At 41.5% G+C, this 19346-nt stretch overlaps 1 protein-coding gene and 1 long non-coding RNA gene across 2 annotated transcripts; one reads left to right on the top strand and one right to left on the bottom strand.

Moving 5' to 3' along the window:
• The first annotated feature begins 1654 nt into the window (after window positions 1-1654).
• On the top strand, window positions 1655-3892 carry LOC135544350 (uncharacterized). Its single transcript, XR_010456328.1, has 2 exons — window positions 1655-2453; window positions 3139-3892. It is a non-coding gene; the product is annotated as an uncharacterized LOC135544350 (long non-coding RNA).
• Window positions 3893-5669: 1777 nt separating this feature from the next.
• Window positions 5670-9865, bottom strand: LOC135544349 (claudin-7-B-like). The gene is made up of 4 exons (XM_064971892.1): window positions 9338-9865; window positions 6886-7050; window positions 6722-6806; window positions 5670-6554 (listed from the first exon to the last, which is right to left on the bottom strand). Exons 1-4 carry the CDS (start codon window positions 9558-9560, stop codon window positions 6395-6397), a joined length of 633 nt encoding a protein of 210 aa, XP_064827964.1. The 5' UTR covers window positions 9561-9865; the 3' UTR covers window positions 5670-6394.
• Window positions 9866-19346: the final 9481 nt, after the last annotated feature.

The raw sequence follows: 19346 nt of genomic DNA, 5'->3' as shown, positions 1-19346 counted from the left end.
CATTAGTACAGAACAAACGGCATTAATCAGACAATTCCCAATTCCCAAATATATAACACATTCATTGGTCATTCCATCAAACTTCAACCCCCCCAAAATATTTAAAACGTGAATTAGTCTTCTGTTATTACAGAGTGATTACAACAACCTTTTCCATCAGGAAAATATAATCAAAGTAGAATTAATCATAACCATAACTGATTCAAATATAACTTGGGTTAGAGAGTAAACTATGGAGACAAATGAATGATCTGAAACACAATTATGATTCCTCTCCATACAACCTTATCGATTCTCACAGTGCATTTATTCTTAAAATATTTCTTGATAAAATATAATGAAAGTCTATAATACATGTCCATTGACAGGCTTAGTCTGAGCATCTTAAAAGGTGGGCACCTCTTACCTGTGAGAAACAGTTTTGAGACTGAACTGTTGATGGGAACAACAGAACAGACGTCTGACAAGATTGCCTTATTGTGTTATTAAGAACTGGAGAGTGGAGGAATGTTTGTCATGAAGTTGTCTCATCATCAAAGACCTATACGTTCCTAAAAACTCTCCTAAGACTGTCAACCCTGAACACTCAATGTCAGGGATAGGCCTTGTTTCTCAACTCTGAACACAGGGTCAAAAAGCGGGTGAGGGAATAGCTTAATGTCAAACTAGTCACACTGCTACTCCGAAACTTACATCATGTGGAAAATATTACTCAATTAATTGTACATAAGGGTGCACAAATAGAACAAAAGACCTTCAGTGTTGCTTTAAAAAAACAACTTATTAGACCTACCCTACTCTATCCATCTCTCTTGTCAGATATTTTTTCTAAATTATGATACAATTCTAAAGCCCTATAACTCTTGTGCACATAACACTATCAACAAGATATTACTGTCTCTCAACACCAAAACCCTTAGTTGCCCTCTTATGCAGCTCTCATTTCCAGGAACTGAGGATGGTCAGGAAGAAAAATAATAATGAAGACATACTGTATGTGAGGATCAAACAGAACTATCCTACATTCACTCCCTCTTCCACACTTAGGCTGTGTGGAAGGGGAGTGAATGGACAGACATATTGGACATTATTGTCTTGTTTTGTTATACAGACCCAGCCTGTCATGAACAACACCAAGTCATTTTCACATTCTCTCACCATGAGAAGCAGGATGTAAAGCTAAATACCATGCAGGTTCTCAATAACACCTCACTCTGATAAGTTCGATGACTCATAGAACAGAAAGACCAATTTAACATGTCATCTAAATGAATCCAGACAGATGTCTGAAACATGTATTCACTGACCATGTCTGCATGGTGTCTGTCTGTCTTGTCTGTTCAATCTCCACTCACAAAGCTAGTGGCGGCACTTGTTAGCATATGTTTGATGCAGTGACCATGATCAGTTTTACAACCTCGGTGTAAGGTGTCCTATTAATACTGCATCATGATTATTATAGTCTGTTAGCCTATGGATGCTCATATCTACCTGTTAGTAATGGAATGTCATATAATATGATAATCTTACCATCAGACTTTGATTCCTATATTTGTTTTGACATAATTCCCAGAACTGTGTGCGTCATGACGCAATCAGATGCGTGTTTGGGAAATCCCGAATTGTAATAACGCATTTATCATTGACGGTCTAGCCTACTACACCTTTAAGACGTCGACACTGTGCGAATTGGGAGTGGGTTTATGTTCGACAGTAAAATCACAACACTTCGCAATGGGAAAACTGTGAAGAGGACCCTCTGCGCTGACCGCTAGTTATAGAGAAGGTTTGAAATAATGTGCACTAAAAGGCTATATTGCCATAATAACTACGTCTGAAAACAAGGGTCTTGGTCTGCACACGTCAACACATTTTGTGACAGTTTCCAGGGCTGACATGTTTACGTTTTGATTTGCCTCTAGAATGTTGTATTTTAATCGTCTCTGACATTTTACAGAAATGTATTCCCGATCAGCAGGGACATTGTGCTGCTAAAGTGTGAAATATGTTTACAGTTGATTTTCTTGAGTTTTGTTATCTACCACATTCTCCATTTTAACTCCGTCTTTAGCCAGCGACAACGATATTTATCTCATCGACAAGAAAATATCTGCCGGTATCCTGCATGTTGTACTGTTGTGGAAGCAAGGACAAGGAGAAGCAGCGCCCGGACGCTGCAAAGGTGTCGAGAATTCTAGAGACAGAGACAGAGAAAAACCGAAAGAGCCAAGAAAGCGCACCTCAACCACTGGACATGTACGGAATAGCGGCAATGCCCGAGCTTCTACCACCCTCTGGCGTCCTCCAGCCCAGCTCAGTAATCCCACTCGAGTCGGGTGAGGTGCCTGGTTTGTGGAATGGATTCAACAGGGGTGTGCTGAGTTTTGACTCCCCCCAGCGGAGACGAGGCCAACGGGCCCCGAAGTTAGGGCAAATAGGACGCTCGAAGAGAGGTGAGTGTCGGAGATGATGGGGCAACAAGCAAAAGACGTGGAACTAGAATTGCACTGAAAGAAACTGAACTGCCCGTGACTACATTATCTACCTGGTTTCAGAGCATGTCGTATTATTCTGTACATAAATCCGAGATACTCATTTAGTATGATATGTTACGTTTCGTATGGTATGTATTAAGATGTGGATGTCCATCACTCATTTTGTATGATATGGTACGAATTACAATTCGTATTATATGTTACGAATTTGCTAAATTTACAAATGGTTACGAATTTGCCAAGAGTATGATATGTTACGAATTCTAGCTAATGTCAACTAGCTCGCTTAATGTTAGCTAGCTGGCTAACGTTAGCTAGGCTAGTGGTTAGGTTTATGAGTTCGTTTATAGGAGAAGGGTTGGCTAAATGGTTAAGGTTAGATGCAGGGTTAGCAAGCTTGCTAGGTAGTTGCAAAGTAGCTAAAAAGTAGTAAGTAGTTGAAAATTGGCTAATTAGCTAAAATGGTCCATGAAGAGATTTGAAGTTGCAACCTTTGGGTTGCTAGACGTTTGTGTTCTACGACCACCTACCAATCATACCAAACGTAACATATCAGACTGGCCTTTGTAGAAGTTATGTAGAATGTTGTTCATTCATCTGTCAATATATTGATATTCATAGTCTTTCCCCCTTTCGTTTACAGTGGTTATAGAGGATGACGACTTGGATGATGTCATGAAACACAATGGCCTCCCCATATCAATCAATATCTCTCCTGTTGCCTGAACAACTCTGATAGTGTCCAGACCTCAAGAGGCTATTGTGCTCATTTGTGAAATTCTGAAGTGTGTACCACTTGTTTCTGGACAATGTCCAATTCAGGTGCCCATTGCAAAGTTTGCAATAGTAGCATGCGCATCACATGTAGTTTAGCTCTTCCTGGACACAGGAAGGTCAGTGTCCCAAGGAAATAGAAGTAAAAAACAGTGCATCTTTGCTTCAGCTGCTGTTCTGGTGTTGATGGGGGGGACTTTGTGTCCTGAGGAGAGGGGAGCAATTAGGATAGATTTGGGCCTGGACAGGCTGAAACATAAGCACACAAGAGAAGGCCCTACCCATCAAGACCTGCCCCTTCAAAATGAGTGGACCTGTTTGTTTGTTGTTCAGTCTTTAGTGTCTATATTTTAAACACTCCATCCAAGATGTTATTTTAATTTGTGTCAATCTCCTATATCTAATTGAGAAAACAGCTACTCATAGTGCTGGGCAGTGTTTTCACAATATTATTTATTTTACATTATGTACGCTTTTTCAGTGTTTCACATATGTTGACAACACTTATTTTAGTTTTTGACAGTTGACAACACTGTCTCGTTTTGGTGCAAACTAATTGTAAAATCTGTTGTAAAACGTGTTAGATAAACTGAAGGCTTTAATTTGCCATTGTAACGTCACAATCATTGTCTTAGTATAACATATGTTGTATTGTATGTTACTTTTACCCGAGTTGCTAGACAAGTTTCCACTGTGAACTATTTATGGAACTTTATGTATCCCTGCATCGAGGTGTAATATACACATTTTTTACAACCAGCTTCCTGTTATATTCTTCACCATAATGCCACATCTGTTAGAAAAGTCATGTGGCATTCAGATAAGTAGCCTAACTTATGTTAAACCCAGCTATGAAGCAGGTCGCTACATGGAGGAGCAACTCAGGGAAATTGGTGTAAGACTCACCGAGCTGTGAGGAATACATTGTTTTGATGTAACCATTGTTCAGTTTGGCTCAGTCTTATCTTTGTCAAGATTAAAGATGTAAAGTTATAAAATCTACCCCTCAGAGATATACAAGCAGGGTTTAGCTTAAATCAATTCACTTGTCAAGAACGTGTTTTCTAAATCCTCCTTGAATCTACTTGTTACAGTTTTCCCCAACCCTTTTCAGTTATCAAATCACATTTTATTGTGCCAAATACAATTTACAAGCCCTTAACCAACCATGCAGTTAAGAAAATAGTTAAAATATGTAATAAATTGTACCAAGCGAATTTTGCTCTGCCTGGAGTACCCGACATATCCCTTCATGTGCATTATACCAGTAGGGCTATCATGAGACTTCTCAAGTACCCTCTGTTTGGGAACCTGTTAGAATGTGATCCGCTGTTGTGTAATGATAGTATGCACCACCAGATAGCGATAAAGTCAAAGGAACATAGTCCTCAGCCCAAAATCTGTCTTACTCAAACCCTCAGTCTGTTATTCATTTGTAAAAAAAAAACCTGTTAGTCTTTGGAAATGAACCTATGCAAAGTCACAAGCTCACGGTTGAAGACAATGAGAACATTTAAAAAAAAAATAGTCCCTACCTCACTGATTTGAGAGAACTTAATGTACATTGTTAGATTCCCCTGCCTGTGAGCTTTATAGCTTCATGCAGGTCATTCCACCCATCCCCCAAACATGCCAGAGAGACTGGGGGGGGGCAATTGTACAACACTGCATCTTCCACATGTAACCCAACCCCTCTGAATTAGAGGTGCAGCAGGCTGCCTGGGTAACAGTGGGTTAACTGCTTTGCTTAGGAGCCATACAGATTTTTACCTTGTCAGCTCTGGGATTTGATCCAGCATCCTTTTGGTTACTGGCCCAACTCTACCCACCAGGCTACCAGACCATGTTCGAGGGGATCTAAACCATTTTGCCTAGATAATGTAGCACAAGTAAAATTGTGACTCACTGACCTACAAATAATTACAAGTTGTCATCTTCTGATGCAAGGTGATTTGTAGATCAGTCAGTTGGCAATGGCCTGCACTGTTGGCTGCAATGAAACAAGCCCCATGAGGATCATAAAGACTGGGTTCCAGAGCTTAGACATTGCTGCACCTAACAGGTCTTCAACTCCTGGTTAGGTATTTTAAGTATCAGCTAACCACATCCTAGGCTTCTTCTCTGACCAGGCGTTGCGGACGCCTGCTCAGTCTTAAAACACCTGGATAGCAATCTCAGTCGATGACGTGGCACCCCAACCATTGGTTGATGCATGCCATGTCTGGGCAGTGGAACGCAACACCTCTGTTATTGCCGCGTTCAAAACAGCTGGGAACTCAGAACTGACTTCAGTGCATTCAAGACTACTGCAATTTATGTATAAACAAGATTTCTTGCAACATCTCTGCATATCTGGCATGGAATCCCACAACATAGACACAGTAAACCAGAACCCACAACTTGTCACCATTTCATTTATTTACAGAAGACAATCTCAAAAAGTTAAATATTAAAAATGTGGCAGTATTACAAAACTACTCTTGGGAAAAGGAGAATACATTATCCTTTTGAAGCATACACATTTTAGGTTACGAGCAAATTTTGAAAAAGTTGCCAAAATGAGAGTAGACTTTTACCGCTGATAATGGCATTAAGTGAATCACAGCAAATAGTCAACAATCTTAGTTGTGGGAGAACAGTCTCGGGCCTTCAGAAATTACAAGTCTTGACAGAGTCATGTGTGTTGTATAATTCAAAGTGATGTATCTAGCGTAATCATTATAAATCTAGATCTAGGCTTGCATTTCCTGATTGGCTCCTAAAACAGCTTGTGGGATGGTTGGCCGTTGTAATGTAATACTAAAGCATGATGGCCCCATCATCATTACATAGTAATCTGGCCTGTCCATGTAAGCTACAGTAATAGAAATGGGAAAAGTGGAGGGATGTAAAAAGGTCTGAGGCCAACACTCAACATCTGCTCTACCTTACAAGTAAACATCATGAGCAGTCCTCTAGAACCATCTCTTAATTACATCCTTACTGATTTATTGTAACTGAGGGTATACCCTGGGAAAAAAATAACTCGTAGTTTAAAAAAAAAGTGGACTGACGGACCAAAATGTCATGTTGAGTTGGACTGATGCGCTGTAGATTTTCAAGTTTTCCTACAGCATCCATGAAACTCAAACATACTCCTTGCTGCTGCTGGGGGGACGAGTGGAGGCGATGGGGTATTTGGCCTTAGGTTTGCCCTTGGGGCAGGTTGCTGCGAGCATGGCACCACCAATTATGTCCAGGAATGCTCCAGCCCAGGCAATGAAGATGGCTGAACCAAACTCATACCTAGAAGATGAGGGTTTGTGTTGGCAACAGTATCTGTACAATGACATGCATAACAGAGAAATGGAAAGCAACTTCCAGCATTCAACACCATCAAGACAGTGAATTAAAGACTCCAGGTGATAAGGGCACTAAAGGGAAGTTAGCCAAAGAGATTCAGTAGTACTTACTTGGAGTTAACAGGGGCGAATGGGTTGTAGAACTCCTTGATGATGTTGTTAGCATACCACGAGCAGGCGATAATTGCACACAGAGCTATGGAGGGGAACGAAATGTTAGCGGTTAAACCATCAGAGCATACAGAGAATCAGGAGCCAATTTCAAGGTAACTCACATCCAATCAGCAGGACGATGCCACCGGTCATGGCGATGCGAGACTTCTTGTTTTTGTCATCTCCCCCACAGTTGGTGCACTTCATTCCCATGGTGGCCACACCCAGTCCAGCCACGGTCACAATGATGCCCACAATCATCAGGGCACGCGTTGCCTGGAGTGCAGCTGGAGAGTTGGGGGAGGACAGGGTTAATACACCAGGATATCTCTTTAGGGTGGGTGGCAAACAAATAATTTATGCTGCATTACATGGCCCTCCTGTTTTTCTCCCCAACTGAGATACGTTAGTTTGATAGGGGAAGTCGATATGGATGGTTGAGTGAATAAATAACCATTGACAAATGTTTGATTTATCCAACCAAATAATTTAGCCACAAGTCTCAGTTATAGGAATATAAAGTTTAACCCAATTAGGTGTTTATCTTTCATTTCCAGGTTACTGAGAGCAGTGTAGCCACAAACAATACATGCAAACTAAACACTGATATTCTCCATCTTTGCCTCAACCACTCCCTCCCCCAATGCACCTCTAGTCAGGTGCAACAGAAACCGGCTTCAACCGGAAACCCCCATGAGGGTGAATTGTGCGCCACCCATCCCCCTCTGGCTCAGTTGGCAAGTCAGGAACCAGTCAGACCAGTCATGAGACAGACGGGGGAGTCGGGTTTCACTATGAGGGACTTCCTCACTATTGGCTAGCTAGACCCTCCCACAGCAAGTAGATCTCACTTTAGGTTACAAGTGACATTCACAAGATTCCAAAATCCTAAAATTATTTAATATGGCCTCAACACCTGAGCCAGGAAGCATTTAGACCACATATCGACACCTGAAACTATGCATTTCTGAAAAGCTCCAGTTCCACAGATTGCAATTGGCATGAGAAAAACAGTACACTGCAATCATTGCTTACCTGGAATGCATGAAGACATTTAAATAATTTCTACAGTTCCTCATATCTGGTAATTCTCCACCTTCCTGCTATCAGTGCAATGCAATTGACATCAAGCTATTTATTTACTTGTTATATTGACCACTGGTTTGATTACAATGCCTTTATCAGACATGGCTTGTGTTCATGTTTGCAGATATGATAAAGCATACAAGCAAAAGAGTAAGAGATAAGGAGTCTATAAAACGATATAGCTTTATCAAAATAGTTGATACACAAGTCAAACAGTGGTTTTACAGCCACTAAAACTGCCATGCAGTCAGGGAGCTCAAGCAGCTCAGTAAAGTATATGCTCTCAATGTCTGAGAGCAGAGTCTTTCACAGGTGCACTTTTGCCGAAGTGTGAAAATATGAATGGAATGGATGGCACTCACCCAGCAAGCCACACTTAACTCCACATCTAAACACCGCAATGAGTCTGCTGATTAAGACCAGTTTCTTAAACACCATGCTTCTACATCGCTTGCTCTTCGGGGTTTTAGACTGGCTTTCTATAGAAGCACTTTGTGACAACGGCTGATATAAAAAGGGCTTTATAAAATACATTTGATAGAGTAGAATGTAGTGGACAGAAGTCTCTACTTAAACTACTTGTTGAGATACAGGATCAAGCGATTTTATCAGGGGGCAGTTGGCAGGGAGTGTAGAGGCTAACGTTTGGGCCATGCCTACATTTATGCAATGTCATGATTTAGTGATTTCTGTTGGTTTAAGCGAATATTGTACTCTAATAACACCAGTGGGGTAGGAAGCTAAACAGGAAAATATCGCCGCGAGTCAGTTTTATTCAGTAATTAAGCTAGATGAGGAATGTATCTGTGCCTCTTGCTGACTGAACACAGACGGTCAAATCTGTGAGTCCATTCAATGGCGTGTTGAACAAACAGAGCAGAGATCAAGGCTTGATTTTTACCCCCATGCCAGCAACTCGTCCCCCCTCGATACTGCCTGCAGCTAGCTAATAAGGGTTTTTCCAATAGGCGGATGAGGGCATGGCACAGGACAATGGCTGTCTGGATAACCATTACCCTATTGGTAACTGCGCAACACAGCCATGTCCACGAACCAACGTGAATACAAAGCATTCCTCCAGTAGCCTGTGTTTGGTTATATCCCCTGATATCGTGAACCGATGGTGAGATATGAAATAGGAGTAGACCCATATAATGGGCAAAGAAAAATGTTGGATAGAGTCCATTGGGGCTAAGTTAATGAATATCAAAAGGATAACAAAGCAACCAAAAATGTACATAGAAGATGGACACTAAGTATGAGTCGTAAATCGCACACAAGGTGTGGCAGTCCCATAGAACATTATCAGGTTTACAATAAAACTCGGCGCATGCGTTATAGCAGGGGCGCGCGTTAATTCCCTCGCCTAGCAAATTCAAACAGCATGTTTTCAACATTAACTTTTGACATTGTACTCATGCCACTAATAGTTTCATACTGGAAAATGAAACTAATTTTATATATAAACAAATTCATTAGCCTACTTACAGTCAAGTTGCAGAATTGAGTCATAGACTTTGCATTGGATCTGGCCGGTACTCTGGAATGCACAAGACATCCATAATCCCTGGTACATAGACACCGCTGTGATGATGTTGTCCCCGACATAGGCGGACATTTTCCACTGGGGAAGGATTGTGCCGATAATTAACCCGATCAGACCCAGTAGCGACAGGGCAAACCCCAAAATCTGGAGTCCCGAGTTGGCCATTTCAAGTCCTTGAAGCAAACCGAGTTTTAGGAATGTCACTGACCTTGAATAATCTTTGTAGTATAATAAAAACAACAAATCGTTTGATTGGCACGAAGAGGAAATTACTGTCCACCTGTTTGAGAAAAGCAGCCCTTCACGCGTTCACACAATTAATGTCTTCAAAAAGAGCTCTCTTTTGTAAAATTGTTTTAGAAAGTAGCGGCTGCTTTTTTATAAAAACAACTTGGCAGCTTCACCTCTAAAACGCAAACTGTAGAATTTCTCAGCACCTGTTGCCAAGCCGCACCTTGATTATTATAATGAGGGTCGGTCGGGGACGAGCGTTTTTAAGGTCTCTTCCTCACAAGGGGCGGGAACGCGCACAGTTTCGAGTCATTCACCTTCGATAGGTTTCATGATGTCACCGTTTCTGTCGCAGTATAATGAAACCAAACCGTTCAACTTCAATAATTTCCCGAATGTGATGCTGTGACTAATCGTTCACAAATCATTTGGTGAAGTTTAAAATTGTAAAAATAATAAGAAGAAGAAAATCCCCTAAATCAAGGGCCGATCTCTTGTGCTCAGGCATAGGGGCCTATTCCAGGTGTTCAGTTTATATTTTTCTAGGGGATAGATCAGCTATGACATTAGCAGATATAATTAAGTATATCAAATAACATTACTTGCATCATGTATAATCAACTTTTTTATTTATATTTTTTATAATGTTTTATTATGTCCCTACCCCGCTTTCCACATCTGCCTACTTCACCTGCCCAGTCATGTGAAATCCAAAGATCAAGGCCTAACACATTTATATAAATTGACTGATTTCCTTATATGAATTGTAACTCAGTAAAATATTTTAAATTGTTGTATGTTACGTTTATATTTTTGTTCAGTATATATATATATTTATTTTTATGTTTTCCACCAAGTCTTCTGACCAGGGGAAAGGAGGGTAGGGGCAGAATAAAAATATATATATTTTAAAAATTGGATTAGAATGAGATCAACTATTGATTTAGGGAGAAAATATACAAACAAGTCTATTTCCTAATTACGCTGGACTCCAAGTGTATTTGCCTAATCAACCAATCACTTAGTTCCAACCCTCAGATGTCCTCAGACATACTGACTCAACTCCAGCCACTTTAATAATGGAAAATGTGATGGTAAAATGTATCACTAGCCACTTTAAACAATGCCACTTAATATAATGTTTACATACCCTACATTACTCATCTCATATGTATATACTGTACTCTATATCATCTACTGCATCTTGCCATCTTTATGTAATACATGTATGTCATGGGATTTTTATGACTAATGACTAAATTATGTATACATTTAACTTAGAACTATAACTAAACAGAATACTACTATGTTACTGTATGAATGTATGAATATTATTATAATCATACTACTGAATATAATGTCTGTAGTTTTAGTCAAGAATTAGAACAAGGACTTTCTGTTCCTTGTTAGAAACAAATGGAGCTATCGTCAGACCGGCTGTAATACTGTGTTCCTCACAAAACATTCTGTCCCTTTCCAGGGAGGGGAGAGACTTTGGGCTTGTAGTAGATTGTTTAACAGGTGGCAGACAATGTGGGAAGGCTTGTGAACTATATTGCCATTGTATCTGAGAGGAGGAGAGACATTTATGATGAAATGTGAGGTATATAAACTAATGTACATGGTATTATGACCAGAGCTCTCGGAAAATAAACGCTACTGATTCATTTTGAAACTGGTCTCTGTCCATTATATGCAAATAAGTATCTTTCAAATTCTTAGAAATGGACAGAGATGGCCGCCTCGCTTTGCGTTCCTAGGAAACTATGCAGTTTTTTTTTTACGTGTTATTTCTTACATTAGTACCCCAGGTCATCTTAGGTTTCATTACATACAGTCGAGAAGAACTACTGTATATAAGATCAGCGTCAACTCACCATCAGTACGACCAAGAATATGTTTTTTGCGACGCGGATCCTGTGTTCTGCCTTACAAACAGGACAACGGAATGGATTGCATGCAGCGACCCAAAAAAACGACTCCGAAAAAGAGGGAAACGAGGCGGTCTTCTGGTCAGACTACGGAGACGGGCACACCGTGCACCACTCCCTAGCATTCTTCTTGCCAATGTCCAGTCTCTTGAAAACAAGGTTGATGAAATCCGAGCAAGGATAGTATTCCAGAGGGACATCAGAGACTGTAACGTTCTGTGCTTCACGGAAACATGGCTCACTGGAGAGACGCTATCCGAAGCGGTGCAGCCAACGGGTTTCTCCACGCATCGCGCCGACAGAAACAAACACCTTTCTGGTAAGAAGAGGGGTGGGGGCGTATGCCTTATGGCTAACGAGACATGGTGCGATGAAAGAAACAAACAGGAACTCAAATCCTTCTGTTCACCTGATTTAGAATTCCTCACAATCAAATGTAGACCGCATTATCTACCAAGAGAATTCTCTTCGATTATAATCACAGCCGTATATATCAACCCCCCCAAGCAGACACATCGATGGCTCTGAACGAACTTTATTTAACTCTTTGCAAACTGGAAACCATTTATCCGGAGGCTGCATTCATTGTTGCTGGGGATTTTAACAAGGCTAATCTGAAAACAAGACTCCCTAAATTTTTTCAGCATATCGATTGCGCAACCAGGGGTGGAAAAACCTTGGATCACTGTTACTCTAACTTCCGCGACGCATATAAGGCCCTGCCCCGCCCCCTTCGGAAAAGCTGACCACGACTCCATTTTGCTGATACCTGCCTACAGACAAAAACTAAAACAAGAAGCTCCCACGCTGAGGTCTGTCCAACGCTGGTCCGACCAAGCTGACTCCACACTCCAAGACTGCTTCCATCACGTGGACTGGGACATGTTTCGCATTGCGTCAGATAACAACATTGACGAATACGCTGATTCGGTGTGCGAGTTCATTAGAACGTGCGTTGAAGATGTCGTTCCCATAGCAACGATTAAAACCTTCCCTAACCAGAAACCGTGGATTGATGGCAGCATTCGTGTGAAACTGAAAGCACGAACCACTGCTTTTAATCAGGGCAAGGTGTCTGGTAACATGACCGAGTAAAAACAGTGCAGCTATTCCCTCCGCAAGGCTATCAAACAAGCTAAGCGTCAGTACAGAGACAAAGTAGAATCTCAATTCAACGGCTCAGACACAAGAGGCATGTGGCAGGGTCTACAGTCAATCACGGACTACAGGAAGAAATCCAGCCCAGTCATGGACCAGGATGTCTTGCTCCCAGGCAGACTAAATAACTTTTTTGCCCGCTTTGAGGACAATACAGTGCCACTGACACGGCCTGCAACAGAAACATGCGGTCTCTCCTTCACTGCAGCCGAGGTGAGTAAAACATTTAAACGTGTTAACCCTCGCAAGGCTGCAGGCCCAGACGGCATCCCCAGCCGCGCCCTCAGAGCATGCGCAGACCAGCTGGCTGGTGTGTTTACGGACATATTCAATCAATCCCTATACCAGTCTGCTGTTCCCACATGCTTCAAGAGGGCCACCATTGTTCCTGTTCCCAAGAAAGCTAAGGTAACTGATCTAAACGACTACCGCCCCGTAGCACTCACTTCCGTCATCATGAAGTGCTTTGAGAGACTAGTCAAGGACCATATCACCTCCACCCTACCTGTAACCCTAGACCCACTCCAATTTGCTTACCGCCCAAATAGGTCCACAGACGATGCAATCTCAACCACACTGCACACTGCCCTAACCCATCTGGACAAGAGGAATACCTATGTGAGAATGCTGTTCATCGACTACAGCTCGGCATTCAACACCATAGTACCCTCCAAGCTCGTCATCAAGCTCGAGACCCTGGGTCTCGACCCCGCCCTGTGCAAATGGGTACTGGATTCCTGACGGGCCGCCCCCAGGTGGTGAGGGTAGGTAACAACATCTCCTCCCCGCTGATCCTCAACACTGGGGCCCCACAAGGGTGCGTTCTGAGCCCTCTCCTGTACTCCCTGTTCACCCACGACTGCGTGGCTACGCACGCCTCCAACTCAATCATCAAGTTTGCGGACGACACAACAGTGGTAGGCTTGATTACCACCAACGAAGAGACGGCCTACAGGGAGGAGGTGAGGGCCCTCGGAGTGTGGTGTCAGGAAAATAACCTCACACTCAACGTCAACAAAACTAAGGAGATGATTGTGGACTTCAGGAAACAGCAGAGGGAACACCCCCCTATCCACATTGATGGAACAGTAGTGGAGAGAGTAGCAAGTTTTAAGTTCCTCGGCATACACATCACAGACAAACTGAATTGGTCCACTCACACAGACAGCATCGTGAAGAAGGCGCAGCAGCGCCTCTTCAACCTCAGGAGGCTGAAGAAATTTGGCTTGTCACCAAAAGCACTCACAAACTTCTACAGATGCACAATCGAGAGCATCCTGGCGGGCTGTATCACCGCCTGGTACGGCAACTGCTCCGCCCTCAACCGTAAGGCTCTCCAGAGGGTAGTGAGGTCTGCACAACGCATCACCGGGGGCAAACTACATGCCCTCCAGGACACCTACACCACCCAATGTTACAGGAAGGCCATAAAGATCATCAAGGACATCAACCACCCGAGCCACTGCCTGTTCACCCCGCTATCATCCAGAAGGCGAGGTCAGTACAGGTGCATCAAAGCTGGGACCGAGAGACTGAAAAACAGCTTCTATCTCAAGGCCATCAGACTGTTAAACAGCCACGACTAACATTGAGTGGCTGCTGCCAACACACTGACACTGACTCAACTCCAGCCACTTTAATAATGGGAATTGATGGGAAATGATGTAAATATATCACTAGCCACTTTAAACAATGCTACCTTATATAATGTTACTTCCCCTACATTATTCATCTCATATGCATACGTATATACTGTACTCTATATCATCGACTGCATGCTTATGTAATACATGTATCACTAGCCACTTTAACTATGCCACTTTGTTTACATACTCATCTCATATGTATATACTGTAACTCGTTACCATCTACTGTATCTTGCCTATGCTGCTCTATACCATCACTCATTCATATATCCTTATGTACATATTCTTTATCCCCTTACACTGTGTATAAGACAGTAGTTTAGGATTTGTTAGTTAGATTACTTGTTGGTTATTACTGCATTGTTGGAACTAGAAGCACAAGCATTTCGCTACACTCGCATTAACATCTGCTAACCATGTGTATGTGACAAATAAAATTTGATTTGATTTGATTTGAACATATAGGAGTTAAATTCCTCTAAAAATGTATCACTAGCCACTTTAAACAATGCCACTTTTATATGTTTACATACCCCACATTACTCATCTCATATGTATATACTGTACTCCATATCATCTACTACATCTTGCCTATGCCGTTCTGTACCATCACTGATTCATATATTTTTATGTACATATTCTTCATCCCGTTACACTTGTGTGTATACGGTAGTTGTTGTGAAATTGTTAGGTTAGATTACTTGTTGGTTATTACTGCATTGTCGGAACTAGAAGCACAAGCATTTCGCTACACTCACATTAACATCTGCTAACCATGTGTATGTGACAAATACAATTTGATTTGATTTGAGACTATCCAAGGTTTACCGTGAAAATCATCCCAGGCTTACTTTGAAACATTGAATCAAAGTTTACTTCTCACATGTACAGGATACAACAGGTGAAGAACCATCCAGCGAAATGATTACTTACAAGCTCTTTTTCAACAATGCAATCTTCAATAACTAAGTCAAATACCTTTTTTTTAAACAAATTTTCAACATATCTAAGACTAACAAACATGAGAAGGCTATACACAAGATAATTACCATCATATCAATGTGCAGGGATGCAGTCAGTGGTACAGCAGTAGAAAGTAAATGGTAAATGCAACCCAGTGAGCACTGTCCCACACCGATGTCCATGGATGTTGAAATTATGTGTAAATTTGGTCTGTCCATAGACGTCTATGACAGGTTCAAATTTGATTAGTCCGGACTGGCCCAAACATAAACGTCTATGATCGGTTCAGATTTGATCCGGTCTGGATCATCTTTGATTTCAACGTCCACAGATGTCTGGTCCGACCGGTCTCGATTTGGCCCAACATAGACATCTTTGATTGGTTTAGATTTGGTCCGGTCTGGAAAGGCCTTGATTTGGCCCAATCATAGATGTCTGTGTTTCACAAGTTTGGACAGCATAGTAGAGCACAGCAAGTAAAGTACAGTGTAATGTACTATATTGTACTCTACTGTACCCTACTGTGCTTTACTGTACTTTAATGTACATTACTGTACTGTTATCTAGTGTACTGAACTCTAGTCCACCCTACTGAACTAAATTCTACTCTAATCTACTGCACTGAACTCTACTGTGCTCTACTGTACTGTACCATGCTATACTGTACTGTGCTGTCCAAACTTGTAAACCATAGATGTCTATGATTGGTTCAGATTTGGTCCGGACCGACCAAATTTGGTCTTGTTTGGGGGGTGGAGCTCATTCAAATAATACCTAGCATGCTTTACATGCATTCCTTTTTACATTTATATTTTGGGCTTTTAGCACACACTCTTATCCTGAGTGACTTACAGTCAGTGCATTCAACTAAGGTAGATAACCACATATCACAGTCATAGCAATACATCGTTTTCTGTAACTGTTACTGTACAGTACCCTAGTACTTTACTGTACTTTACTGTACGTTACTGTACTGTTCTGTATTCTTCTCCACTCTACTGAACTAAACTCTACTGTAGTGTATTGTACTCTACTCCACTGTATGAACTAACTCTACTGTTTTCTACTGTACTGTGCTGTCCAAACTTGTAAAACACCGATGTCTATGATTGGTTTAGATTTAGTCCTGTCCGGTCCGGACCAACTCTGGGGGGTAGAGCTCATTAGAGTAATACAGGGGCATGCTTTCTATTTAAATTTACATTTTGGGCTTTTACCAGAGGCTCTTATCCAGAGCAATTTAGGGTGGCTGCTGTAAACTAGATAAACAGCCACATATTGCAGCCATAGCAAGAAAAACTGTTCTGTTACCGTTACTGAGAAGGCGGCATGTAGCCTATCAAATAGACCGTTGGCTTTGGTTGCTGGTTTCGAATAGCTCAGCTGACAAGGTGAAAAAGCAGCCGATGTGCTTTTGAGCAAGGAATCTATTAACAGGGATTTCTTAATCTGATTACAAATATGAAGTAACTGTAATCAGCCTGGATTAGGAAAAAAATGGCAATCGATTGCAGTTACATTCTTAAAAACAGCTGATTAAATTTGAGATTACTTCATCGAATATCAAGAAGAAAAACTACTAAAACTTTGTTTGCATTGTTGTCATTTACCAAACCCTCAAGACTTCTCACATGCTCTCAAATATGCTATTTTTCTGTTGATCACCCATCAAGGGTGGATGGCTTCTTTTGTATTCAAACTGGTTGAATGCAGCCCAACAGAATGCTCTCAATGGTGCATCTGTAGAAGTTATGGATTACAGGAAACATCCGCACTGAGCTAAAGGCTAGAGCTGCAGCTTTCAAGGAGCGGGACATTATAAGAAATCCCGCTGTGCCTTCAGTCGAACCATCAAACAGGCAAAGCATCAATACAGGTGACGTGACTATCATTAATGTGATGACTGCAATATATTGAATAATTATACTTAATTAAATTAATCATGTAACAATTAACTCATTAGGAATTTGGGGCACCATGGGAAAAGTTACCATTTCCAGAATTAACTCAAGAATATATAGATATCATACCAGTCATCAATTAATAATTTCCTCATATCAGTCTCATTCTGAACGTCTTAGACTCCATAAATCTGCACAAACCCGGGTCTCACTGATCATCCATACCACACAAATTGATTTGATTATTTATTTACTAACAAGCTAAATGATAACATAAGATACAGGCACGGTATAGGTTATTGATTAGAAACTTAATATGATGACAACAGCTCCCTAGCGGACCAACACAATATGACACATGTTACACAAGATGGAGATTTAAAGAGCGAGAGAATGAGAGATAAAGAGAAGCAACTCTTGTATACATTTGTAAACTACGCTTAGTTTAGCCATAATACTCTGCCCCGAACTGCCGCTCTTATGGGTAAAAAGTAACGTATGTATTTATGTGTTGAAGGTCTACATCGGGTAGCTCTGTTGGGTCCAGGTCTTTGTGGGCCGGGTACCGCTTGATGAGAATGGTTCAACGTCAGGTGTAAGTCTCTGATTGTCTAAGTGGTTAGAGCATTGTACTAGCAACCGAAAGGTTGCAAGTTCAAATCCCCGAGCTGACAAGGTACAAAATCTGTCATTCTGCCCCTGAACAGGCAGTTAACCCACTGTTCCTAGACCGTCATTGAAAATAAGAATTTGTTCTTAACTGACTTGCCTAGTAAAATAAAGGTAAAATAAAAAAGATGTCACACTGTCCTTCTTAGTTGTCTGTTTATTTGCACTCATTCTGGTAGAGTGGTCTCCAGAGGACGGCTAATCAGCCGCATAGATGATCCCAGAGTGGTGATGAAAGCCGTGTAGACAAACAATGATTTGAAGAGAATAACCGGATGGTCCTGCTTAAATGCACCTTTCTTAGATACCGTACTTAGAACAGCTACTCAACAGTAGCATTGATTGTTAAGAGGTTCCTTTATCTTCTTGAACCTCGTGTGGCGTTTCAGGATCGTGACTAATCACAGACCTCAGCTGCAGCTTGTGGCCCTTCTAGTCTGGTATGTAATTCTTAACTCAAATTCTTTATACCCTCGGGTAGAAAGGGGACATCACTCTGGGTTCCCTGGGGCATAGCTAGTTACGAGGCAAGGTATCACAATTAGCTGTGATATTATTAGAAAAATTAAATCACAATCTTATTGTCACAAAACATTCTCTTTATCCTGGATAATTACCACACAACACAAAGCATGTAAACATGACATACATACAAGTTATACATACAAGTTATAATGTTTTCGTTATAACGTCTTCATGCAACTTTACAAAATAGACATCCATTTTCCATATTCCATCTCTCATAATTACCAATATAAGGAGGATGAAATATATTGTTCCGGTATCCATTGTTTGACGTTGTAGTTTTGGGCGGTAAACTCTTCATAAGGCACACAGACATTCCGATCACCCAAACTAGGTCCCAAACGGTATCGTCTGCTGCCTATGTTTTACGATCGAGTGAGGTGTCATAAAACCCCCACATCCATTCCTCTCCCTGTCTGTGGGAGAGATCTGTAGAGCTGATCTTCTGTAATCTTTGGATCCTCACACTCATGACACAGGACTAAGATTTAAACCTACTACACCAGCTCTGATGCTTGTCGGATGTGACAGGGCTTGCAAACTATTACGGACTACAAAGGGAAACCCAGCCATGAGCTGCCCAGTGACGTGAGCCAACCAGACAGGCTAAATGCCTTTTATGTTTGCTTTGAGGCAAGCAAGATTGAAGCAAGCATGAGAACACCAGCTGTTCCAGAACATCTGCGTGATCACTCTCTCTGTAGCCGATGTGAGTAAGACCTTTAAGACATTCCCAAGGCCACGGGTCCAGATGGATTACCAGGACGTGTCCTCAGAGCATGCACAGACCAACTGGCAAGTGTCTTCACTGAGATTTCAACCTTTCACTGACCGAGTCTGTGATACCTACAGTACATGTTTCAAGCAGACCCCCATAGTCCCTGTGCTCAAGAACGCCAATGTAATCTGCCCAAATGACTACCACCC

Source organism: Oncorhynchus masou, chromosome 8 (assembly GCF_036934945.1).
Source record: "Oncorhynchus masou masou isolate Uvic2021 chromosome 8, UVic_Omas_1.1, whole genome shotgun sequence".
In the NCBI taxonomy this organism is placed as follows: Eukaryota; Metazoa; Chordata; class Actinopteri; order Salmoniformes; family Salmonidae; genus Oncorhynchus; species Oncorhynchus masou.
This window is presented reverse-complemented; position numbering and strand designations above follow the sequence as displayed.

Excerpts from the sequence above, each read along its gene's own strand:
- LOC135544349 (XM_064971892.1), bottom strand. The coding sequence starts at position 9,560 with ATGGCCAACTCGGGACTCCAGATTTTGGGGTTTGCCCTGTCGCTACTG. Across the intron at positions 6,807-6,885 it reads CATCGTCCTGCTGATTGGAT|CTCTGTGTGCAATTATCGCC; the intron begins GTGAGTTACCTT and ends TCCCCTCCATAG. Across the intron at positions 6,555-6,721 it reads TTCGCCCCTGTTAACTCCAA|GTATGAGTTTGGTTCAGCCA; the intron begins GTAAGTACTACT and ends CTCATCTTCTAG.